The 27016-nt window shown below is 40.8% G+C and overlaps 1 protein-coding gene across 1 annotated transcript in view; it reads right to left on the bottom strand.

The window, feature by feature from the left end:
* The window catches only part of LRP1B (LDL receptor related protein 1B), a 1336604-nt gene that overhangs the window by 262210 nt on the left and 1047378 nt on the right, over positions 1–27016 (bottom strand). The window contains exons 48-54 of the mRNA XM_043505072.1: positions 16760–16873; positions 16349–16498; positions 11349–11471; positions 8973–9092; positions 6392–6520; positions 5149–5271; positions 421–561 (exon numbers count right to left, since the gene is read on the bottom strand). Of these exons, the coding sequence (XP_043361007.1) occupies positions 421–561; positions 5149–5271; positions 6392–6520; positions 8973–9092; positions 11349–11471; positions 16349–16498; positions 16760–16873 (900 nt within the window). The remainder of the gene's footprint in view (positions 1–420; positions 562–5148; positions 5272–6391; positions 6521–8972; positions 9093–11348; positions 11472–16348; positions 16499–16759; positions 16874–27016) is intronic.

Genomic DNA, 27016 nt, shown 5'->3' on the forward strand with positions numbered 1-27016 from the left:
AAAATGGCGTGAAGCTGAGAAATCCAACATATCTCCATTCTAGTTTGGTCAGTGCTAATCCTGTGTTATTGGAATGTACTGTTATGTCTGCTCTCCCTGCTTGCAAAATTATGGAGCGAGCAGGTCAGCTCCTATAAACTTGGATAGTAACTACTGTAATGTTGTCTAGTCTATACTAGCTGGAAACACATGTGTAAACAAACTACAAGCTCCCCTGAACCGTCTGGTGTGATCTGTGGTCTGAGACTGATAAACTACAGAAATGACAAATTACAACTGCATCCTCCTCACAGGATGAATAAAGCATTAAAGAGACAGGACTGTACCTTACAGTTATTAGTATTATAGTCTTTCTATCTACAATTTTAAATTAGGTTTGTTGGGAAAAAATACATATATGTGATTTAAAAAAAAATGAACCTGAACTTTTGCACTTTATGTTTATAGGAGCTTCATCAGAATGATCTGAGCAGTCAAAGTCCCCATCACATTGCCACTGAGGATTTGAGAGACACCTTCCATCAGCACAACTGAATTCTCCAGGATTACAGTGACGATACCCTAGAAACAGAGTAATCAAAGCTTTACTGATTCATACTTTGCATATGCGTATATTGTCACATAATTTCATAACAGTCTATACAAGTAAACAAATGTATCTCTATATAGAGAGAGATACAGAAAGATAAATATGCATATACATGTGCATCTCAAAAGACAGACTCCTTAAAAAGACAAAATCCTCAATGCAGCTCTGGAAGCTGCACAAGATTATTTTCTGAGATGTTCAATTAGATTTTTGCCAGAGAAAATCAAAAAGGACAACATCTAGGATTTGTTTCTTAGAAGGGAGTCTCTGCCAGAGTTTAATAAGAAAAAATCAGAAATGGCAAAACCTGAAAAGTCAAATAAAAATTTTCTTCCCTTGCAATTTTAAAACATAATGGTCAAGTTTTTTTAGTGGAAAAATCACCATTTTGCTGCAAGAAACCAAATCAAATGGATGAAATTCATGTTCTTTTTCGAAACAGTAGAATTTTGCCATTTTTGTACACAGCATGTTTCATTGGGGGAGAAAAAATTATCTTGGAGTGCATGCATACTCATGAAAATATTACGCTATGCATGTGAGTAAGAATAAAGTCAAAATTGCCCTGCAGCTGTTTTTCCTGCCTTTTTGAATGTTCACATTCCAACAGATTTTTCCAGCAAAAAATGAAATTTTTAAAGCTTTAAAAATATGACTTGCTCTTTCTGAGGAGCGAATCCAAGATGATAATGTTTCATGTACATTAGCATTAGCAGAGCTACCTTACAAGACAGAGAAATAAAATACCAGCTAATTTTCCTTTAGTTATTCTACACAATTTGGATATAGCTCTTCCCTGCCAGCAGATGGAATCAGAGCACTTGACCTTCTGAGATGAGACACCCCTCAGTCCCCTTATTCTCTCAGTATGCTCCATTGACACTTTGAATGGAGTTAAGGTACCACTGGAATCATAAAACATAATTATCTTTTATCTAACTTGTAATATTCACTACAGAAGCCAGAGTAACTCAACAGGGAACCTTCATAAAGCTGTAACTTTTTAAAAATAGACTTTCCTTAATTCTGTCTTTCAATAAAATGCAACCTCCCTTCACATATTAATTACTCAGGTTGGGCCAGGCCTCAGCTACATCTGAGGCCTCAGCTACATTGTGTCTGATGTTTTGCAAAGGCTGTCTCAGCAAAAGCCTCCAATTCCAGTCTGTAGTGTCTGGCAAAGACATACATTTAAAACCAGGTCAATCTAGATCTGACATAGAGGTGCTTCAGCTCTCTCTATGATGCTCTTATAATCTGGTTGAATGGGCTTTGAAGAAATGTGGAACTAAAATTGGATCTTCTTTCATATTTCTAAATAAACTTCACCAATCAGTTACTCTAGTTAAGTAGAAATGGTAAACTCTCATGATCCTTTTCTTTTGGGGAAGATCTCATGGAGAACAAAGCATTTCTCCGCATACTCTCTTGGGGACATCTCATATAAGATTCGCTCAACAGAGAGTCTGAAATTCCCATATTCTTATGGACAAATAAATAATCACTAAGAATAAACCTTGAAGGAATAAGTTAAGATTATAAAATGGAACAGAATCCATATTGAAACAGTTATCAAAGACTAATAGAATAGTAAAAATATTAAGAGAATTCAGACCCAAATTCAGATGCAAAAGAGGACTAGATCATCTGAACATTGGCCTCATTTTGGTAATTACCTTGAGGACTTCTACCATATCTGAATATGAGCTAACCAGAAATGATAGACTCTAACTATATATGCAGCAAATTGTACAAATTGCAGCTTCAGTGAAATATAGACTCTTATCTAAACAAACGCAGGAAATAATCAGGATATCTACTATCTTGGCCTTGAGGTACACCAAGAAGAAAAGTTTTTCCCCCCTGATTCTAAAGTGGGTGAAGTGCCTTGACTGCAACATTACCTTTTCTGAATAAGTTTCATCTTAGATTTTTAATGCCAACAGGCAGGATATAAGCAATGAATTGAGATGCGTTTTCATGGTAAACTGGGTTCTAGATCAAGAAGTTCTCTGTTTCTGGGCACCTTAGTTGGCCTGGCAGAGGTGACCTGCTCTGGCTATATGGCTAGTTGAAACTGTTACAATATATCATAGAAATCACAGAAAGGCAGGCATGCAATGCACCTTGATAGGTCATCGAGTCCAGTTCCTTGCAGGGAAGCAGGGCTACGTATTATCTAGATCATCCTTGACAGATATTTGTTTAACCTGTTCTTATAAACCTCCAAATGCTAGAGATTCCACAACATCACTACATAATTTGTTCCAGTGCTTAACTCCCCTTATAGTTAGGAAGTTTTTCCCAATGTCTAACCTAAATCTCCCTTGCTGCAATTTAAGCCCATTCTTATTCTGCTGTCAGTGGTTAGGAAAACAATTTATATAACTATTTACTTAAAGGCTGTTATCCTGTCCCCCATCAGTCTTCTCTTTTCCAGTCTAAACCTTTCATCATTTTTGTTGTCTCCTCTAGACTTTCTCCAATTTGTCCATATCTTTCCCAAGGTGTGATGCCCAGAACTGGTCACAATACTCCAGCTGAGATCTTATCAGCGTGGAGTAGAGCCAAAAAAATTACTTATTGTGTCTTGCTTACAGTACTCCTGCTAATACATCCCATTTGGAGTGGTGTGAGCATTAGTTGCCAGTGAGTCCTGACGTGTGTTATGAGGCTGTACCTGTCAGCACTGAACCTTATTATACAGTGTGAGTTCCTAAATAGTCTCATTGTTCCCAGCACGGCAATTTAATGTGCCCTAGTGTGTAGTACTAGTACTGGAGCAATGTAGTTGGGAGCTGTAGGGAAAAAATGGTAACTTGCCATGGTTCCTACACTAGAAATCAATGCACACTGGACATGCAAACTTGGAATCTTCTTAAAAACAGTGTCCATTCTGGCCATTTATTCTCCCTTTTCTTGAGCAAGGTTATAAGGGCACAAAAGGAGGAGTAGCCATAATTATCCTGCCTCATGGCTTCTGATTGGCTCCCCACCCTATGTAAACCAAAGGGACACTCCAGGAAGTGTCCAGGCAACAGTGTGGATTTCCTATATTTGCCATGACTATTCTTAAATTCCTGGCTTCAACCTCAGCTTGATTTGGACCTTGCCTTCTTGATCCAGACTCTGAAACCTGCCTCAGACTCTGATCCTTGGTATTGATCCTGGCATATGGAACTTCACTGTCAACCCCTCTGCAATGGTCAGACTCAGGTTTGACCCTACTCTGACCCTTGATCCTGACTGGCCCTGTCAGGATCCTGACACTTGCTCAGGCAGTCATTAATGGCTGTCAGTGACAAGTTGTTCTGGAACTGGACTCTGCTGGCCTGGTGCCTGCTCAGTGCAATAGTGCTGAGAATATCTATAACACTAGCACCATTCCCTGACATGTGAAGGTCCTCCTGACTTCAGTTCCAGTGACAATTAATATTGACCCTATTTGGGATATTGATTCCTCTGATCATTGGCACTGGACCAGTGCTGTTGCATCTGTGGTGCTAAGCCTCTCCAATGAATCAGCACAACTTATTGTCAAAACCCAGTCTGTCTGGCACACTGGGGCTAGTAATAATCATTGCCATAGTTGTGGCACCCACACATACTGATGCATAAGCACCAATATTTTTAGAGTATTGCATCTAGATTTTCATCTCCACTAGATTTATAGGGCATGGAGTGCATTATGAGTTGCTAACGTGGCCATTGCCATTATTTCAAAACATCTGTAGGCACAGCTTTAAAACATGTGTTCACTGGTAATCTTGAATATATTTTTGTCCAGCTTATGTAGCTCCTCAAAGCATCCAATTTGAAATAAACTTAGAGTATCAGCATCTCTTTGAACTTCAAAGTGGTGACAATAAGGAATTTTAAAGGAATTCAATTCTGCATGGAATGACTTCTCAATTTATCCCTTAATACAGCCTTGAAGTGCCATGGAACATCTTCAAGGTGCCAAAGCTTCATTAAAATAATATCAGGAGTGGTTTATTATGCCAATCTGGATGGCAGATAGGATTGCCAACCTACTGAAAATTAAGCCTAAGACTATTGCAGATAAACACACTGGCATAGTTTTGAACAGGGGCTATATGCCCCCAAGAACTTCTTGATGCAGAATGGTGAGGTCAGACAGTCAGATACAGTATGTATATATTATAAAAGAGCAACAAAGAAGTTTTACTGCTTACTATGGCACAGTCTGTACTTTATTATTAGCTTGCAGTATGAACATATATAGATTACTGATAATGTATTTACTTTATATATTAACTCTATTAACTCATTTTTTAAAAAGAATCAGCTATAAATTCATATAGCTTTAGCATCAAATGAGTATGTACAAAATTGTTCTCAACAGGAACAGCATTAGATTACAAACAAATATTAAAACAAATTTAGAAAGTGAACAATTGTCTCATTCAACAGTAAATTAGAATATTAAATTTTCTAAAAATTCTTGTCTTCATTCCCTATAGGTTTTTAAAAATGTCTGTCCTATTATTTAGACTGAGATTTTTCTCATTGTTAACTGTTTTTTAAATTATACTTGCCACATTCAAATGACTCATCTGATCCATCTCCACAGTCGTCATCGTGATCACATACAAACTGTTTGGGAATGCAGACTTTATTACGGCATGTGAAAGAGTTCTCTTCACAAGTGTTATTAGGAGCTAAGGAAAAAAACAACACATAAGAAAAATAAGGAACACACAGAACAACAGGACCTACAGATACTTACTTATTAGAAAAACAAGTGAAGTAAATTAACTAGTGCTCAAGAACTGATTCACAACAAATAATCATGCACTTTGTCAGGCACATACAATACCAGAAGGCACTATTTGCCCTCAAAATTAGGAATACAAAAGTAGATTCAAAGATTCAAATGTACTTAAAAAATAATCAAAACAAGAAAAAACACCAACGGGGCAGGGGTACTTGGTAATTCCCAGCACTGCCTCATTGTGGGAAGAATGTTCTGCAAAAAACTCCTCCTGGTTACACTACTTCTGAATAACAGCTCTCTGTAACTCTCTGTAGAATAACCCACCCCAGACCTCATGAAGATAACCTACCCCAGACCTTAATGCAATAATGGATACATAGTCAACTGAGAGAAAATTATCTGAACATTTTCAAATTTATAAAATAGTTTAGTTAAGCAAATACAGATAAAATACAAACCCACCTAAATTACTGACCAAACCCCAGACATCCTTAATCAAATTATAACCCATATACCTACAGACATGGAAGTGGAGTGGTACCAAGAACAAAAGATGGGGAAGCAGCAGATTATAAAGTACCAGAAGTAGAGATGAGAATAATTAACATGACTAAATTATAGATACAATTGTACCTTACTCCTCTATGAAAACAGCTAATTTCTGTGATTTCAAAAATATACTTTTTTGTTGCTAAAAGCATGTAAAATGCATAATCAATAATAAAGCGTCCACTGTTGTCTAAATATTTATATTTGAAACATATAGGATGTTTTACATATAGTGGACTAGATCCTCAGTTAGTGTCAATCAGTATATCTTCACTGAAGTCAATGGAGCAATGATGATTTAATTAATCTGAGGACCTGGCCCAGTGTATGACTGACCAATCTCTACCCAGTGATGGTTTACAGTATTTCATATGTTGCACCATACAGCCAAATACTCCATCTGGTAATGGGTAGAAGGCCCACTGCGGGAAATAAAAGACACAAACAAGTACCATGAAAAGAGAAAATGTCAGAATATATTTTTAAATGTATAAATTTAGCATAAAAACACATACCACAGCCTGCTGTAGAGAGTTCATCACTTCCATTAGGACAGTCCCTTTCACCATCACAAAGCCAGTGTTGAGGGACACAGGCATGGGAACTTAGGCAACTGAACGTATCTGCAGCACAGGTTACCGATCCTGAAAAAAAGCTACAGATTAGTGTTGCTAAATCCAAATTGAATAATTTTTGCGAAGTTTCTAAATAATAGTTCTAAGAGAGCGCTTTTTTTGTTTTCCTTTAAAAGAAAGATGAAAAAAACAACAGATTATCCTCTGTACGGTACTCTAAAAATTCAGATTAGGATTGTATTCTAAATTAAAGGTTTGAATATCTACCCTTCCTTCTATATACATTCACCCTATTCACACTGTCATTCACCTCTTTCATAAATGGAAGAGGCAAGCAATCTTTCTATACTTTATGTAATGTATTCAGTAGAACAATTTTAGAAAGCGTAGACAGATGTTTTAGGCAACTATTGTGTATTTGGATTTATTGGACAAGGAGCCTTATCCTGAAGGGGGTTCTAACAACCCTCAGCTCTGCTCATCACTGTCAAGTCCCAGGGCAGTTCAGGATCAGGCCCCACATCAGGGCCCAAATGCCCAGTATTGAACAATGAATGTGAGGTAAGAAGAATCCCACCAGTTTCAATGAATGTACTTCCTTTTCCTGGAAAGTTCTTTATATTTAGCACGTTATAAGACTTTTACCAGCATAAAGAAAATAATTTTTCATTGCTTAAGGTTGGCTTTTTCATGTTTGTTTTAAAACAGACTTTCCTCTAGAACAGATTTTTATTTATCCTTTGGTACTTATTAAAGACTTTTTAAAGGGATTGCTTTTATGTAATCCATCATTATTATGTCTCTTCTCAGGTATAGCAAATTGGCATATATTAAGAGGAGAAAGTAGATTTCCATTCATGCCTTTGAATGTTTAATACAAAAGTTAAATGAATTCAAGGAATTTATTTTATGATTCATTTAAAAATTATTTTAACCAAGAGGAAAAACAACTTGTGTTGCTTTTATTAGACTGGCATTTCAAACAATTCTGAAGTTAAATTATGTTATGTTAGAGATAGGTACACTTCAAATGTTTCAGAGAACTGGGAAACCCAAACGCTTTTTGACAGCCCTCTTCTACCTGGAAACTATGTGTCTCCTGCTACTAAGATGAAATAGGGCCTTGTCTCCCCCTCCAAAGCATTTTGTCTTTAAGTAATCTTCAGAGATACCAGATAATTCTGTGATAGAGCTTTCATCCATAAAGGGATCTATGACCAATGCTAAGTCATAGATAAGGAAGAGAGGTAACATCTGAACAATTTAAAAAAAGGAGTGGTGGCTTTTATTGATTTATTTGGTCCTCTTTTTTTTCATTTTTCCTATTTTTTACTTGAAGTTGTGTATTTAGTGGGCATGCAGCCTATTGATACTCAGGCCATGAAGTCTCTTAGGTTTTGACAGTGTACCATAGCAGATATGTCTGAAGTACCTGCCTTCTCACTTTACCCTGCCTCCACTAAACCTGTTGCGGCCTGGGACAAGGGAGGGGGGCAGTGAGGCGGGGGAGAGTAAGAGAGAGGGAAATCTTGCTTGTTAAACAGATATCACACCAGATCCCTCTCTTTCTAGTAATTGTGATGGTAGCAGATGAAATTGAGTCCCATACATGAGGGATTCTCTACTTAATTGCACTCTAGAATACAAGGGACATATCTGATTCCCCAAAACAGGTAAGATACGAAGAGCTATGGATTTTCAGAAAGACACCAAGATTCAGAAAGATGCTGGGGTTTGACTAAATATGGAAAAGCCAGTATCTAGTGAAATTAAAAGAGAACAGCAGCAGGAAACAGCACAGAGACTTTTGATAGCTATTAGGCACCGAGCACCAAAATATAAAGGTATTTAGAACAGGGGGCCTGTTTACAGAGGTTGGCTCAGATTTGGAAAACAGGCAAAAGTTTGGTTCTTATTTTGCCCAAACTGATTCACCATATCTACACCAGTGTGGCGCCTCCTGCAGGTTGTCCTAGGAATTAGCTCAATTCCAGCCCAGAGCGCCCTCTACAGGCCATTGGCTTACCTGTCCCAGGCCCCCATGTCTCTCCCGGACCATGGTGCCACTTACCTCAGCCTGGGGAGTTGCGAGGCTGGAGCTCCCCAGCTCCTCTAGCCTTTCCCCAGCCCTGCTCCACTCCAAGTACCCTTTACTCCCAGGCTGACCCAGCTCCTCCCTGAACTCTTATAACAGGGGCAGGTGTGGCCTGATTGGGGTGTGGCCCCAGCTATGGCTGCTTCCCCAATCAGCCTAGCCTTTTCTCTCAGGAGCGGGGTAACTGCCCCCGTACACTACTTTATGAAGCCAGACCCACAGACTACACACTCCACTCACAAAAATGTATCTGCCTGAGGCAGAAAAATCATCTGTGCTCTAGAAATAAAGACAATTAATAGCTTATGGTTAAAGAGCATGACCTAAAGGTGCTGTGCATTCTCCACTCCCATTAATTTCCGTGCAATTGCTTTGCACGTCCCAAAAATATGATGTGATAAAATAAGTAAAAATTAGAGTACTCACCACAAATAGCATCACTCTCATCTAAGCCATCTCCACAGTCATCTTCACCATCACAAGTCCACTGCTTAGAGATACATTTGTGTGCCGAGCAAGCAAATTGATTCCATGAACAGGACGAATCTAGGGAAGATATCAGCAACTATGCTTGTTATGTTCACGGTAACAGTGAGTTTCCTGCATGTACTAGCATAATGTAAAAGCTCTTCCTTGCTTTTTAGAGATGTAACTATAGATATAACTATGCTATAATTATGTCCCTTTGGAAACAGAACTCAGGATTAGTGTTGGTTTCCCGCTGATTTATGTTCACTAATACTTGTAAAAGGACACACAAAACTTTTAAATTAAAATAAATTTAAATTATTTTATGAGTAGGCTGAAGGTAAGAACTTTTAAAATAAGAGAATAGTTCATGCATTTCACATACATGTTTTTGCTATAGCAAACCACTTTGCAATTATGGTAATAAGTGCAGAGACAAGTAGTCCAATTTTTCAATCATTTCCATCATTTTGTATTTCACTATTTAATTACATCTTGAGAAGACTTCCATGTTCTTTTTCTCATCTGGAAAATTGGTCTATATTTGCATTCTGTTGTTCTAACTGTTTATTTTTTTGAATACAGTGGGAAATAACAATGCTCTGCTTCAATTCAAAATCAATCTGCAGTAGAATATCAAATAAATCCAGTTTCATATTAAGAATTTCATTTAGAAAACTTCGTCTCCTTTTTTCCATCCTTCCCACAAGAATAAATGTATTATGATTTAACTGATAGAAAAATAATTTCAAGATGAATAATAGGAAAAAGTCATTAATTACCATCTGAATTATATTAAACATTGTCCACACTGTTTCCTAAATGGATAAGAGCTGTAAACTGGAAAAAGATAGCCAAGACCAAAAAAGACAAATGGGTTTCATAATATTTTTTAAAGTAATGAAAAACAAAAAGCCTAAAATGCTTGCTGACAGGCTGAGCCTGGTAAATGGTGTCTAGGTCTGACCCTTTTGCCTTTCATGGGGTAGAGTTTAACTCCTGACCACATGATGAGTGGAGAAAAACGCACACCGTGTACACAGGTTTCAGGTTTCAGTCTGGAGGAAAAAGCAAGTAGGAAACAAATGACTGTACCATTGTGCTAGAATTTAGTTCTGTAATGATGAGACTAGATTGGTGAAATTGCAGAACATGAGGGGAAAAGACCAAATCTCATTATGATCATAAATCAAATTTTCCTGGGTCTGCAATAAAGCAATACTATAGAATCATGGAAATTAGAGACAGAAGTTATTTAGTCCTGGTCTACATGCAGAGTTTGTACCAGTATAACTTTTTTGGTTGGGGTATGATTTTTTTTCTTTTAAAAAATAAGTTATACTGACACAGGCTCTAGAATGAACACAGTCATATCAGTATAAAGGTGTCTAAATAATGTATAGCTTAGTGCCCTCTCCATCCCAGAATAAGCTTTACTAGTATAAACACCTTTATAATGATATAATTGTGTCCAGAATGGGGGATTATACCAAGTAAGGTAAATTGTTATCCTTGAAGCATTACAACTTTGGTGTCGAGACAAATCCTGAATAGATAATTTTCTCTATCCTTGTTTCCACTACAGGATTTTCATTTTCAATGGGAATTTGCTTTAAAAAAGTCCAAAAGGAAGTTGTTGCACACAGAAAATAAACAATATTTTGCTCTGAAAATGGAAAAAATATATTAAGTTCAATGTATGTAAATCCAAGTACTTATTTCACAAAGCTCTATAGCCAACCTGTCTTGAGGTATATATTCCACAAAGAAAGATAGATTAGGAAAACACTGACTGTCCATGAAGTGAGCCAGGCAGAGGGTTTGCCCTAGTTCAGAAGACCTGCTGAGAATGGAGGAATAGAAGTAGTAAAAGCCTTCTCCTTCTAACTTGATTTGGGCAGAAAACTGCACCATTTATCAAGTTACAACTATTTATTTCCCCTTTTCATTACCATGGCAGCAGCAAGCAAGTTTGTGTTTGGATTTACCACTATCTTTAGGCCAAGCTGAGGGGAGTCTGGGTATTGCCATCCTCTCTCTCTACAAAGGTTGGATCTGAGAAGTTTAGCGACAGACATGTTCCTTAAAAGTTTCCCAGTATTATCTATAGAATAAAGACTACTGATTTGCAGTAGAAAATTCTAAAGTATTGAATACATTATATTTTTCTCTACCTCTCTGTCTGGATTTCAAAGAGTTCATTAATAAAAAATCATTTAAATAAAATGTTAGATAAAGAATGAATACTTTTATATAAAAATATGAATTATAAATCTTCTTTTGCACATGCATATCAATGGTTTTAGTAGCTAGAACAAGATAAAATGTTCTTACCACAATGCAATTCATCAACTCCATCCTCACAATCTTTTTGTCCATCACACAGCCATGTGTTCAGAATACATCTTCCACTAGGACACCCAAAATAATTTTCTTCACATGTGGGTTTGTTTCGCACTGTGATAAAATAAAGAATGCAATGTAAAATGTTATCTACTAGGTATGATTAGGAAACTAACACAATCCCACTGAATTTCTAAAAACTAATGGAAAAGGTTACTTTTTTTCCAATTACCCCAAGAGTGGTCTCTTTTTCAATGAATTTTTGATATTTTTTAAATTTATTTTTGTGAAAATATAGTTCTCTGAAAGAAGACAGATTGCTAGCTCAGAAAACTGAACTATTCTATAGAGAGAACAAGTAGTAGTAGTAGTGCATGTTTCCCCACACTTCCCCAGCAATGTACCTCAACTTGACCGACAAGGATATAGGGATATGAGGGTAGTTCAATCTACAGGTCAGATGCTGAGCTGACGTAAATGAGCATAAGTCCATTGATGTCAATGGTGACATGCTCAACAGAAATATGTTTATTTATACAATCTGGCCCTCCAGTTCCATCCTCAACTATCTGAGTTGATCAATAGGATTGCCAAATTATGGTAGCATTATCTGTGAAATTCACTGGAATCTGAACTGACACCATCAAATCATTTCAGATAGGCCACTACACAGCTTTCAGATGGTTACTTTTGAAATCAATGTGAAGTTTGCCATTAACTCATCAGTGGAGCCTTGGTCACTATTGACCTTGGTTGGATCTGGTTTCCTTTATTTATTTTTGGGTGGGGATGGGATATATACGTTCATATTTTACTTCAATAAAGTGGGATGTTCTACAGAAGGAAAGATGAAAGTATGCATATTTAATAAGTGAATTCCTGACACAGATGCAAATACAAATATACTGACTGACAGAGTCTATTCCAAAATCGCAAGCAAGCTTTCTCCCACTGAAAATAAAATTGGATTACACTCAATTTCAGATTAACTGCAGAGGTTCAAGATCACTCAGGTTCAATGCTACCTTGATTTTCTACTTCCTCCTTTAGAAACTCCTGTTTTCACATGCCAGGATCTTCTGTATTGATTGGTGAAATCCTGACCCTACTGAAGTCATTGGGATTTCAGATACAGTCTTCAATGGGTCCACAATTTCACCCAGTGAGTCCAATCCTTAAAACATTTACTACCAAACGAAGGACCCAATTCAGTAAAGCATCCCTATTCAGAATAGCACTTAAGCACATACTTAAAGTATGTAAAGTAGTAGTAAAGATTTATAACATGGAACTCATTATTAAGCTTATGTTTAACATTTATTGCACTTGTGAACAGGGATGGATTAAGTACGAGCTAAGTGTTGGGCCGCAGTGTTTACTTCTGTGAATAGTTCCATTAATAAACATTATGCTTCGCAGTAAATTTTTGTGGGATTGCGTCTAACGTTTGTTAAGAAGGAATATGAACTATTTAACCATAAAAACAAACAAAAAAAACCCCAACCAAATACACAAACACAAAGCCTAGTGATCTCAGCACAACATTAATTAAAAAGGAGAGAGAGAAAAAATGTCAGCTAGACCATGAAGAAAGCCGTGTTAACTTTTCCAACTGTATCAAAGAGATAGAGGCAGACAAACAAAATATCAGCAAAACAAAAGCTTCTTTCAGAATGATCTATCTAGATATTTATATTCCACTAATCACTGTAGCATCTGAGTGACAAATAGAATTTGACTTTGTACAGCACTTTTAAAATGAAGGTAACCCAAATGACTTCCTAATTAGTAGTAAGAAATAATAGTACTAGGATCATGGGGAAAATTAGGCAATTATCATGAGTTCAGAAGAAATTCTCACATTAGCATTGCCCTCTTACAAATGAGGTTTGCCCATCACTACTACTACTACCAATTAAAAAAAGAGCGGTTCAGATAGTAACTTCATATATGGGAGTAGGCTCAGTGTACAATTGGATAGACTATCTCATCAAAATCATGTTAGCACTCACTGGTCTTAGGTACAGAGTTCCATACATATGTGAAAAAAAAACCTTAATCAATTTCCAAAATGAAGGGATGTTGCTTCTAGACTCTTGGGAGTGGGTTTACATCTCTTATCTGTCCTGCCAAAATGAGTGTTTTGACCTAGGAGTGAACTGTGATGTATGGGAAGTTGATGAAGATGGTGTTTTCTTATGAAAGTTTTGTCTCTTTCTGAAAGGTTAGGATAGTCTCTGGTGGCAAGAGCATGTAGGAGAAAAAGGTCTCTGCAGTGTATGAACTGGTTATCTGACATGTTTCTTTTTAGGGGCTGTACAGTATGAAGTGTGGCCTAAGAAATCTTCAGTGTATGAAGGGCATCATCTGTTTTGAGCTAAAAAAGCCCAGCCCTTTAAAAGTCAAGTCCTCCACCATGAACTGAATCTTCAATGGGAAGACAGAACTCTGAACCCATAAGGATCTTCTCATCACCACTGCCATAACCATTCATCATGGTGCAGTGTTTGCCGCATCTAGGGCAGCTTGTAGGCTTGTCCTGGCGAGCAGTTGGCCCTTGATCACCAGAGAGGAAGATTCTTCCCTCACCTTAGGAGGGAGTTTGTCTGTGAATGTCAAGAACTTCTTATAATGTAAAAAATACTATTTGGCCAGCAGAGCTTGATAAATCAATTCTATATTGCAAACTAGCTGACGAGTACGATTTTCTGCCAGATAAATCCCATCTTTTAGGCTCATATTACTTTGGTGTACTCTTATTTGGTTGTCTTGACTTTTTAATAACAGCTGTCACCACAAAGGAAATGGAACCAGATATGAGTAAAATAATAATCGCCCCCTGCCAGGAGCACAGGGGCTTTTTTTTTTTTTGCGCCTGCCTTCCAGGACATATGAGCTGCTGTGACCAGAGTCTGCCAAAGAACTCTTGCAGGGTCCATAACAGCCTTGTTGATTGATGCCTTTCAGTCTTCTTCTGCAGATAAAATAGCTTTCCAATCAGTTTTTGAATAGGTTCCTGAATCTTTTCAAGGGCAAGTTGCAAAGAGTCTGATACCCTCTTGAGATGGTGCTGAAACTCTTTAAAGGCATCAAACTGTGGCCTACTAAGAGTGATCACAGCCTCATCTGGTGCTGATGAGGATTTCTCGTGGGGGCCAAGAAGTCAGCAGAGTGCGATGGGATCTCTTTGTCTAGGTCCTCAGACTGAGGGGAAGCCTGAGTAGATTGTTACTCAAGAGCAGTACTGTAAGTCTGTTGGTGCAGCTGAAGAAACTGGCATTGAAGGCCCATGAACCTGTGTGGACATAAGAATGCTCAGTACCATGGGTAAAGATGGAGCCAGAACTACAGAAATCAAACTAGTGGAAAGTAATGGAGATTCTGATTCTTGTATACTTGGAGATTCCCTGTTGCTTTTTATGCTATCAGCACAGTATTGTGCAGCAGAGCAAACAGCAGAGTGTGGGTTGAGAATGATGGCATTGACAATACCAGAGTCAGCAGTACTGGTGATACCAGAGCACAAAATTGGAGCCTAATGGTACTGAGGAAGTAATTCAGGAAGTTGACAGTACCAAACTCCATGATGTGGAGGGAACTTGAGATGATGCATCACATGTTGGGACTTTTGTGTGCTGCTTCATTGCTGCAGATTCAATACCAGGATGGAATTGAGCTTCAGCAGTAGCCTTACGGGGCCACAAGGACTCTCTTGAGGTAGACTGGTGTGGGGAAGCTCTTCTTTTCTTAGAGGAGGCCTTAGCTGGGGATCTGCCTCTCTGCGCCATGTACCTTCTTTGCATAACATCATTTTCAGTGTGCCTCAACTTCAGGGCTGAAGACGAAGCTAACAGAGCCTGAGATGATGTAGACCCCATTCTTAGATACCAACAGGTCATATACAGAGGGGTCAAAGGACCCATGGTCTGAAGCCAGTCTCATCAACCCATCCATTAAAAATATTTGGAGGCGAGCCTGCCTACATTTTCAAGTCCTTTGTGTAAAGGACTTACATAACTTACATTTACCGGGGATGTGCAACTCCCCCATACAAAATAAACATTCCTTATGCCTGTCATTAACGGCCATAGTATCCTGACATTAGTGACAATATTCATAACCAGGGGACTGAGATGTAGTACCTGGAAGAAAATAATAAGGATTCTCCTGGTAAAAAGGAAACCTACCCTGAAAATACTACATGTCTGGTGCCATGTAGCAAACTAACTACAACTGGGAATTAGGATAATATCTACAAGGAATGAAAAGAGACAGCTAGCTGTAGGTTGTAATGGACCGAGAGCACCTCCATGTCAAAGCCAGAGGCAATGAGAAGAACTAAGTGGCAAGTGGCCTGCTTCACCCTTTTATGCCGTAGATGAAGGGCATGAGGATACTCAAGGTATGTGCATGGCCCCAATAGACAATGCTAGCCAAAAGTCTCTGGTCTCTGACATATGCACCAAAAGTAGAATACGTATTCAGAAAAGCAATCAAAGGAGAACAAGATTAATATAATCACCAAAACAATAAATAGATAACTCTTAAAGTGGAACAACTCTCCACAAAGCTTTGTACTAAGTACTTCAATCAAACACCCATGAAAGCAGAGGGAAAAAAAATCAAGCAACACATACAATTCACTATTAAAAGTTACTCATAGGCTTTGGGCAATTTTGCTGAAGCTTGACACTTTAGACATTTTGATGATTAAAGTTCCAATTAAATAAAAATAATTAATGACAGATATACAATGGGGAAAAATACAGCCAAAGACAATGTGGTTTTCTTCAGAGGAACCTCAGCATTAATTAGTGATAATTTGCATACCCCCTTAACACAGATAATATGGGTGAAGGAGGCAACTTCTTCTGAATATCTTTACTTGTACATTAAACACATAGTACTGAATTTTTCATACATATTTTTCATAGTTTCTCTATATCTCTAGTACAGATATAAATTATTATTATTTTTCTTTTCACAATTACCTGGGCATTTTAATTCATCTGTATAATCTCCACAGTCATTAGATCCATCACATATCCATTCTGGTAGTATACAAAGTGAAGTAGAATTACAACTAATAAACCCTGTAGATTTTACTCCAAGCTTATAGAAATTAGTGCAGTCTGTGTTATCTGGAAAGAGAAAATAAAATACTACACAATCAAATCTATATATTTATAGATCGATCAATCGATCAATGTCTTGATACGCTTTGCAACAAGGGTTCCCAGACTTGGCTATATTTTTTATGGGCTATTCAGCTTTCCTGAACATATTAGTATCCAAGATAACAGTTAACACAAATAAGAGTTAATTGCAGATCAAATGTGGATAACACTTTACCACTTTAAAGAGAGACAGAGACAAATGTGACAGAAAACTGAATTTCTTACTGCAATTCTTTTCATCTGAAGCATCTGCACAATCAATGACCTGGTTGCATTGTGCTGATTTTGCAATGCAAATCCCTTCTGCACAGAGAAATTCTGTTGAAGCACATGTTGAATCTACAAAGTATATAGTAACAAAAAGAAACAGTTACATACAGTTTTCATTGCTTTGAAAGTTTATAAATAAACCACTCTTTTTAAGTAACCATGCATTTAAAGAAAGGTTAAAGCATGTATCACAAGTAATACCTTTATGTGAAAAGGCCTTAGAAAGAGATTTTTTTATTTCTTACACATATATTATCACAAGAGTTGAGAGTTCATAACATTTGCTGGAAAAGAAAGAACAGGTGCATCAAGCTGTTTTGTGCATTTAATGTACCAAAGTAAGATTTTCATTCAAAATGAACATTGTGATTACAAATGCTCCACTATGAGATGGCCTTCGACATGACAGTTTCTTCAGTACTCTAGCTTTTCACATTTTAATATTATAATTAATTACAAAGATAAGCTAAAGCTGCATAAACTCTAAAATAGTCACAATACTTAATATAAAAATCATAATTCTTTGCATTTCTTATAAGCACCTTTCATGTGAAAATCTTGAGCACTTCATAAACATTTACTTATTAAAATATTTTAGTGAGGTATATAAATAAAACTATTATTATTTCCATGTTTCAGAAAGGTAAACCAATCAGTTAAGTGACCTGTCCAAGTCACAGATGGGCAGGGGTGAAAAGAAAGAGAGGCACTGTAACAACATTTCAAGTATGTCTATGAAGGAATATCTACACTTCAAGAAAACACGCATGGCTGGCCTGTGTCAGCTGACTGGGGCTTGTGGGGTTCGGCTTTTGGGACTATAAAATTGCAGTGCAGATGTTTGGGGTTAGGCTGGAGCCTGTGCTCTGGAACCCTCAGACCCAAGCCCGAACGTCTACATGGCAATTGTATAGCCCCACAGTGCAGACCCCATAAGCCCAAGTCAGCTGATACAGACCAGGCGTGGGTTTTTATTACAGTGCACATATTCCTATAGTGTAAGAGCGCAAGAGGAGGTGGGAACTCCACCTACAACCCACCAGGGTAGGTAGATTTCAACAACAAAAGGTTAGGTACCATAAGTTAATTTCTACAAAAATTCTTTATAACACGTAACTCCAAAGTAGGAGTAACATCTGTTTCCAGCACATCTAGGACTCAGGCAAGTTTTGAATAATGATAGTAAGATGTTATTTGCCTGTTCACTTCACCTTCTGCTTGCTGAGGCTACAGAGTGGAGTTTAAATGCGATTGACTGTGGCAAGACAATCTTTCCTTTTAAATATCCTGATCCTTTTTCCCTGGCAACTAAAATCTGTGTGGTCCAGGAAACCACAAAAATCTTTTCAACACACCTAAAACTATTTTTAAAAGTAAAAGGATATAAATATATCAATGACAGATCAGTTATTTCTTTTTATTTGAAGTATATTTATCAGTAGGGTGGACAATGTAGTTTGGATAATTCAAATAATAACTTCCTGAACCTTCAACAACCAAATTGTGTCTGAATTTCAAGGAAGGATGGTTAACTCTTTCCTTTCTCGTCCTGCTCCCTATAATTGCTGCTGGTGGTCTTCTGTGTAGCTGGGGACGTCCTCAGTACTGACACAAGACAGAACTAAGAATCCCAGAAAACACCAAATTTTGCAGAACTGGGGCTTCATAGCTGTGCTATACAGCATGGGAAGTATTTAACTGGGAGACTTTATGGCTCATTTACAAAAAAATAGTTGCACTAGTTTAACTTAAATTGGTTTATAAACCAGAGCAATTAAATCAGTGCAAATGTCTGTGGACATTATAAACTCAGTTTATATCATCTTAAAATCACAACTTGAGTTAAACCAATGCAACTTTGTATGTAGACCATGCCTCAGAGACATGAAGTTCAATGTGCACAGAAGTTAGTCCAATATCTGCATCTGTTTCTAGAGACGGTACAAAGCCTTCATCCTCCTAAAGTATCAATCCTTCTATAAAGAGTGCTGCTCCTACCACTGGATGGGACGGAGAAGTCTCCCCATAACAATGGTAGTGGGGAGAGAAGCAGAAAGTCTGGGATAGGTAGCTCTTTAAAAGCTTACTTTACACTTCAGATACACATCTGAACTTTGCACCAAACCAGAATTGTGAAACTCTAGAGGTTCATTCAACATTAATAAGGAGTCTTGCCAAGAACCACTTGAAGCAGTTTGGGTATTAGATTTAATCTCTGGTGAATAAACCTCTTAGATTCATTTGGAAATATTCACTATCTTGTTGCCATTCATCCATTAAGCTTGGGATGAAGTGCAAGCCTAGAAACCAGTATTTATTATTCGAAGAAACAGTTGATTTTTTTGTGAATGAATCTTGATAGGAAAAAAAAAGAAATGAAAAAAGAAACAGCATATTTATTTGTTACCTTTGGAAATGGCTTCAAATATTTTATTTCAGCTTGCTATAGGTTTACTAAACTGTTTTAAAAGACTGCTCACTAAGAGATAAATCCTGCATGTACACCAAGGGTTCTTCTGCAGTAGAACAGTGTATTTCTGCATTGAATTGGAGAGAATTTGGGAAGACCATACGAGATGCTCACTCCCCTGACACTAGAGACCAGCTATGTCAGGGTGTCAGCATTATTCCCACTACCACAACTTCAGAGAGGGTACAAGAGGCCCACAGAAAATAATCTATTAAAAACAAACAAAAAAAACCCACCACTCCTTCAGCCTATGGGTTCCACAATCCTACTCAATTGTTACCAATGAAAGCAACACTAAGCCCTGCATGTCTCACCTATATATACAGAAACTTTTTTTTAATTTATTTGAACTTGATTAAGTGGTGCCTGCTACAATAAGAAGCTTTTTTGCGGGGGGGGGGAAGGGGGAAATGGCCTATCTATGTCTATATATATCATCTTAAAATCACAACTTGAGTTAAACCAATGCAACTTTGTGTGTAGGCCATGCCTCAGAGACATGAAGTTCAATGTGCACAGAAGTTAGTCCAATATCTGCATCTGTTTCTCCTTCAGAGATCTCCTTCAAAGATCGTGGATGGATGGAAGCCCTTTGATAGATGGGCTAATTCCTTCTACCCTCCTATACACCACCCACTAACAGCAATCCAGACAATGGTAGAGAGAAAAGGGTTCCGAAAGCCCTCCTTCCATTAACAGGACAAATCTAGGGGAAGACATGAAACACTGATTTTGCTTTGTTTGGAATATTGTGTTCCTTGGTCTCAGACCCACCAACTCTATGGCTTTTCCCACAGACTATGAGATTTAAGACTTTCTAGGGCTATGAGGGGAAACCTCTTGGCCCAAGTAGAAATCCCTATGTGATTGGCTTCCTTTTCCCATTCTCTGAGCCAGAGCAGCTAATCAGAGCTGTTGCCTTGGACAGATACAGCTCTCCCTTTCAGGAGCAGACAGGAGAGTTAAAGCAGGGTAGGAGTGAGGAGAGAAGCTGCTGGGCCCATACCATTTTCACAAGATGGAGGGGTAGGCCTGCAGAGAAATATCCCTGCAGCCTAGGTCCAGTTCTGCTCTCTCCTCCATCAAGTGAAAACTGTATCAATCTGCTCCTTGCATTCTCCCCTCCAAACCAGCACATTATTCATAGGAGGAGAAGGGCAAGGATAAAGCAGTGTCCACCATGAACTACTGTTTTTTTTTTCTATTCTGTCTTCCCTACCTCCTTCCAGTAGGAAAGTGTGTTAGCTCTCCTACCCCCTCCACCCTCTGCGTCCAGGCATGTGATGGGAGGTGCTCAACACTCCTCATTACAGCTGCTCCTTCCCTTGACCCAAGTCTGGGAGGGAGAGTTACAAGAGACATCTACCATAGTTGTAACTCCCCGTAGCCTACAGGCAGGGTGCAGGGCACAGAGTGAAACACTGGTGATGGGGGGGGGTGACAGGGTGGAGTAGACCTAGAGGCACCCTGCTAGAGGCCTCATGGTCTTGCCACACACTGTCACAGGAAAGGACAAGAAGAGAATCTTCCAAGCAGCCCAGAGTAGTTGTGGGGAAGCAGCCAATGTGAAAGAGGCTGCAGGGAGCAGGCATTCAGGGTCCAGTAGGGCCATATAAAAGGAGCTCCAGAACAGAGCAGCAGTTGCTGCCTGGGGCTGGAGAAGAGAGGCCTGTGTTTCTGGCTGGCTGAAAGAGCAGTAGGACCATGGACAGCTCAGAGTGGGCAGGGACTGGGGGAGCTAAGGAGTTCCCAGTTTGCTGCTGGGCCTGAGCCCAGGACAGTCTGCTGGCAGAGACCAAAGAAGGAGCTTCTGGATGACTGCTAGGACTGAGTCCAACACAGCTGCGAGCAGGAACCAAGGAGCAAAGGAGCTCCTGACTAGCTGCTGGGACTGAGTAAGGACTGAGCCCAGGGAGGGCTGCAAGAAGACAGTGTCTCCAGGGAGGAAGCCCTGGTGGTACAGCCCCATACCTGGGCAGGGACAAGTTAAAGACAGTAGACCCCAGAAGGGGTGTATTCTGATTCACATACAGTATGTGAGACTCAGCTGGAGGGCTGAGTCACTGAAAAACTACCTGAGAAACCACCCACAGGGGTCACTAGAATTAAAAGATTGCAAACACACCCGACCAGAAGGGGGCACTCTCAAGAGATGGGTGCTGTCCTATTACAGGGAGTTAGAAAGCAGGGAAAGAGGAGAAGCAAGAAGTCAGTATGGAAGCCACAGGAGGATGGAGGGGAGATACACAGAAAAGTATGAGGGCCCTTCCTCCATTGCTGAAGGTGAGAAGCACTGCCCCCAGTTAATCAAACCTCTGAACCCCTTACCTCCTTCCACATAATGAACAGAATTCTGGCCTCTCTCTCTTACAATTAATAATTTCTCCCTCTTCACTTCATTTTTCCCCCATCCTTTTCTGCGGCACCACACTTTATCACTCCCTTCCCCCTTCTCTGTGCCTTTCTCCCCTGCCCCATACATACACCATCCCTTCCTTCCTTCTTTCTGAATTGGCATTCATGTAAGTGATTACAAAAATATCCAAATTAATGCAAAACTAATATCTAAAAGGCTTTGCTCTGATGGTTCTGGCTAGAGATTGTGTCATATTTATATCTCTTTTGAAACATAACTCAGGATTTAGGTTGGTTATCAACTACTACTCAACTACAGCGAACCAGCGGAGCAGCGGGGACAGCAGAGCAGCTCACAGCAGGAGTTTGCCTGGGACTGGTAAGTATCCGAGTGTGTGTGTTTGCTTGCTGAGGAAGTATCCGAGCGTGTGTTTGCTGGGAGGGAGCCTGAGTGAGTGTCTGATTGGCTGCTAGCCTGCAGGGGGCGGGCATTAGGGTGTCTGTGTGTTTGCGTCAGGGAAGCCTGGCTGTTTAAAAATAGCCGGAGCCTCGCGAACCAGCTGAGCGGCAGCGAACCAGCGGAGCAGCGGGGACAGCAGAGCAGCTCACAGCAGGAGTTTGCCTGGGACTGGTAAGTATCCGAGTGTGTGTGTTTGCTTGCTGAGGAAGTATCCGAGCGTGTGTTTGCTGGGAGGGAGCCTGAGTGAGTGTCTGATTGGCTGCTAGCCTGCAGGGGGCGGGCATTAGGGTGTCTGTGTGTTTGTGTCAGGGAAGCCTGGCTGTTTAAAAATAGCCGGAGCCTCGCGAACCAGCTGAGCGGCAGCGAACCAGCGGAGCAGCGGGGACAGCAGAGCAGCTCACAGCAGGAGTTTGCCTGGGAGTTCGCCTGGAGCGAGCCCAGTGAGGCTTACATCTTGCCAACGTCTCTGAGGAAGCTCCGTAGTAGGTAGGTGATATGGAAGGGGGGAATTCAGCTGTTGTGACCTGCACTGGATGTGCCATGTTTGTCTTTCTTCCACAGGACAGAAGCGACTTTGTCTGTACAAAGTGCAAGCTGGTCTCCATATTGGAAGAGAAGATTGAAGGTCTGGAGCAACAGGTAACGACCCTGCGTTGTATACGAGAGACTGAGGATTTTCTGGACCAAACTCAGGATAGCCTTCTAGGGGCACAAAGCTCTAAAGATGTAGAGCAGGTTGCACAGAGGAGCCAAGAGGCCAGTGAAGAAGCTTGGCAACATGTGACCTCCAGAAGAGGTAAGCGGAATGTCCGGGTTCCAGTAACACAGACACAGGTAACTAACCGCTTTCATGTTCTCTCCACAGGTACCAATGCGGAGAGTGGACCAGATGATATGTCTGGGGGGAGAAAGCAGAAGGAGACTCCGCTGGTTGGGAGGCATGAGATGCGATGTCCTGAGGTTGGAGGTTCCACGACCACCACTCCCAAGAGGAGAAGGCGGGTGGTGGTGGTCGGGGACTCTCTCCTCCGGGGGACTGAGTCATCTATCTGCCGCCCTGACCGGGAAAACCGAGAAGTCTGCTGCTTGCCAGGGGCTAAGATTCGTGATGTGACGGAGAGACTGCCGAGACTCATCAAGCCCTCGGATCGCTACCCCTTCCTGCTTCTCCACGTGGGCACCAATGATACTGCCAAGAATGACCTTGAGCGGATCACTGCGGACTATGTGGCTCTGGGAAGAAGGATAAAGGAGTTGGAGGCGCAAGTGGTGTTCTCGTCCATCCTCCCCGTGGAAGGAAAAGGCCTGGGTAGGGACCGTCGAATCGTGGAGGTCAACGAATGGCTACGCAGGTGGTGTCGGAGAGAAGGCTTTGGATTCTTTGACCATGGGATGGTGTTCCATGAAGGAGGAGTGCTGGGCAGAGACGGGCTCCATCTTACGAAGAGAGGGAAGAACATCTTTGCCAGCAGGCTGGCTAACCTAGTGAGGAGGGCTTTAAACTAGGTTCACCGGGGGAAGGAGACCAAAGCCCTGAGGTAAGTGGGAAAGCGGGATACCGGGAGGAAGCACAGGCAGGAAGGTCTGTGAGGGGAGGGCTCCTGCCTCATACTGGGAATGAGGGGCGATCAACAGGTTATCTCAAGTGCTTATATACAAATGCACAAAGCCTTGGAAACAAGCAGGGAGAACTGGAGGTCCCGGTGATGTCAAGGAATTATGACGTGATTGGAATAACAGAGACTTGGTGGGATAACTCACATGACTGGAGTACAGTCATGGATGGTTATAAACTGTTCAGGAAGGACAGGCAGGGCAGAAAAGGTGGGGGAGTAGCACTGTATGTAAGGGAGCAGTATGACTGCTCAGAGCTCCGGTACGAAACTGTGGAAAAACCTGAGTGTCTCTGGATTAAGTTTAGAAGTGTGTGCAACAAGAGTGATGTCATGGTGGGAGTCTGCTATAGACCACCGGACCAGGGGGATGAGGTGGATGAGGCTTTCTTCCGGCAACTCACGGAAGCTACTAGATCGCATGCCCTGATTCTCATGGGTGACTTTAATTTTCCTGATATCTGCTGGGAGAGCAATACAGCGGTGCATAGACAATCCAGGAAGTTTTTGGAAAGCGTAGGGGACAATTTCCTGGTGCAAGTGCTAGGGGAGCCAACTAGGGGGAGCGCTTTTCTTGACCTGCTGCTCACAAACCGGGTAGAATTAGTGGGGGAAGCAAAAGTGGATGGGAATCTGGGAGGCAGTGACCATGAGTTGGTTGAGTTCAGGATCCTGACGCAGGGAAGAAAGGTAAGCAGCAGGATACGGACCCTGGACTTCAGGAAAGCAGACTTTGACTCCCTCAGGGAACAGATGGCCAGGATCCCCTGGGGGACTAACATGAAAGGGAAGGGAGTCCAGGAGAGCTGGCTGTATTTCAAGGAATCCCTGTTGAGGTTACAGGGACAAACCATCCCGATGAGTCGAAAGAATAGTAAATATGGCAGGCGACCAGCTTGGCTTAATGGTGAAATCCTAGCGGATCTTAAACATAAAAAAGAAGCTTACAAGAAGTGGAAGCTTGGACATATGACCAGGGAAGAGTATAAAAATATTGCTCGGGCATGTAGGAAAGATATCAGGAGGGCCAAATCGCACCTGGAGCTGCAGCTAGCAAGAGATGTCAAGAGTAACAAGAAGGGTTTCTTCAGGTATGTTGGCAACAAGAAGAAAGCAAAGGAAAGTGTGGGCCCCTTACTGAATGAGGGAGGCAAGCTAGTGACAGAGGATGTGGAAAAAGCTAATGTACTCAATGCTTTTTTTGCCTCTGTTTTCACTAACAAGGTCAGCTCCCAGACTGCTGTGCTGGGCAACACAAAATGGGGAAGAGATGGCCAGCCCTCTGTAGAGATAGAGGTGGTTAGGGACTATTTAGAAAAGCTGGACGTGCACAAGTCCATGGGGCCGGACGAATTGCATCCGAGAGTGCTGAAGGAATTGGCGGCTGTGATTGCAGAGCCCTTGGCCATTATCTTTGAAAACTCGTGGCGAACGGGGGAAGTCCCGGATGACTGGAAAAAAGCTAATGTAGTGCCCATCTTTAAAAAAGGGAAGAAGGAGGATCCTGGGAACTACAGGCCGGTCAGCCTAACCTCAGTCCCTGGAAAAATCATGGAGCAGGTCCTCAAAGAATCAATCCTGAAGCACTTAGAGGAGAGGAAAGTGATCAGGAACAGTCAGCATGGATTCACCAAGGGAAGGTCATGCCTGACTAATCTAATCGCCTTTTATGATGAGATTACTGGTTCTGTGGATGAAGGGAAAGCAGTGGATGTATTGTTTCTTGACTTTAGCAAAGCTTTTGACACGGTCTCCCACAGCATTCTTGTCAGCAAGTTAAGGAAGTATGGGCTGGATGAATGCACTATAAGGTGGGTAGAAAGCTGGCTAGATTGTCGGGCTCAACGGGTAGTGATCAATGGCTCCATGTCTAGTTGGCAGCCGGTGTCAAGTGGAGTGCCCCAGGGGTCGGTCCTGGGGCCCGTTTTGTTCAATATCTTCATAAATGATCTGGAGGATGGTGTGGATTGCACTCTCAGCAAATTTGCGGATGATACTAAACTGGGAGGAGTGGTAGATACGCTGGAGGGGAGGGATAGGATACAGAAGGACCTAGACAAATTGGAGGATTGGGCCAAAAGAAATCTAATGAGGTTCAATAAGGATAAATGCAGGGTCCTGCACTTAGGATGGAAGAATCCAATGCACCGCTACAGACTAGGGACCGAATGGCTCGGCAGCAGTTCTGCGGAAAAGGACCTAGGGGTGACAGTGGACGAGAAGCTGGATATGAGTCAGCAGTGTGCCCTTGTTGCCAAGAAGGGCAATGGCATTTTGGGTTGTATAAGTAGGGGCATAGCGAGCAGATCGAGGGACGTGATCGTTCCCCTCTATTCGACACTGGTGAGGCCTCATCTGGAGTACTGTGTCCAGTTTTGGGCCCCACACTACAGGAAGGATGTGGATAAATTGGAAAGAGTACAACGAAGGGCAACGAAAATGATTAGGGGTCTAGAGCACATGACTTATGAGGAGAGGCTGAGGGAGCTGGGATTGTTTAGTCTGCAGAAGAGAAGAATGAGGGGGGATTTGATAGCTGCTTTCAACTACCTGAAAGGGGGTTTCAAAGAGGATGGCTCTAGACTGTTCTCAATGGTAGCAGATGACAGAACGAGGAGTAATGGTCTCAAGTTGCAATGGGGGAGGTTTAGATTGGATATTAGGAAAAACTTTTTCACTAAGAGGGTGGTGAAACACTGGAATGCGTTACCTAGGGAGGTGGTAGAATCTCCTTCCTTAGAGGTTTTTAAGGTCAGGCTTGACAAAGCCCTAGCTGGGATGATTTAACTGGGACTTGGTCCTGCTTTGAGCAGGGGGTTGGACTAGATGACCTTCTGGGGTCCCTTCCAACCCTGATATTCTATGATTCTATGATTCTATGATACTTTATATTCGCTAACATTTGTAAAAGGACATTAAGATATTTAGAGCATATATATTTTAAAAATATGTTTTCCCAATAAGCTTTGCACAGAGCCAAACTGCAACATGGCTGGGAAGAACTGACACTGAACATGGCTAGTGCAACCAGCAACATTATCTTTTCTCTTCATCCAGCAAAGCTGCTCAGATCCAGAATAGAGAACATGGCATACCCATGCCCAATATAACAAAGATGCCACTACACACATTGCTGCACAGAAAATCACAGCCACAATTTTTCCTGGAGGTTCCCACTGCCAGAAAGCCCCATCCCACAAGTATGTGGAGCTTTTAGCCACTATCTATCGAACCCTAATAATAGTCACTTAGACTATGACCAGATTAGAGGTTTTGGTCATGGTGTAATGCAAGTTAAGTGATTCCCAATTAGT

This window comes from Dermochelys coriacea, chromosome 11 (assembly GCF_009764565.3).
Source record: "Dermochelys coriacea isolate rDerCor1 chromosome 11, rDerCor1.pri.v4, whole genome shotgun sequence".
Classification (NCBI taxonomy): domain Eukaryota; kingdom Metazoa; phylum Chordata; order Testudines; family Dermochelyidae; genus Dermochelys; species Dermochelys coriacea.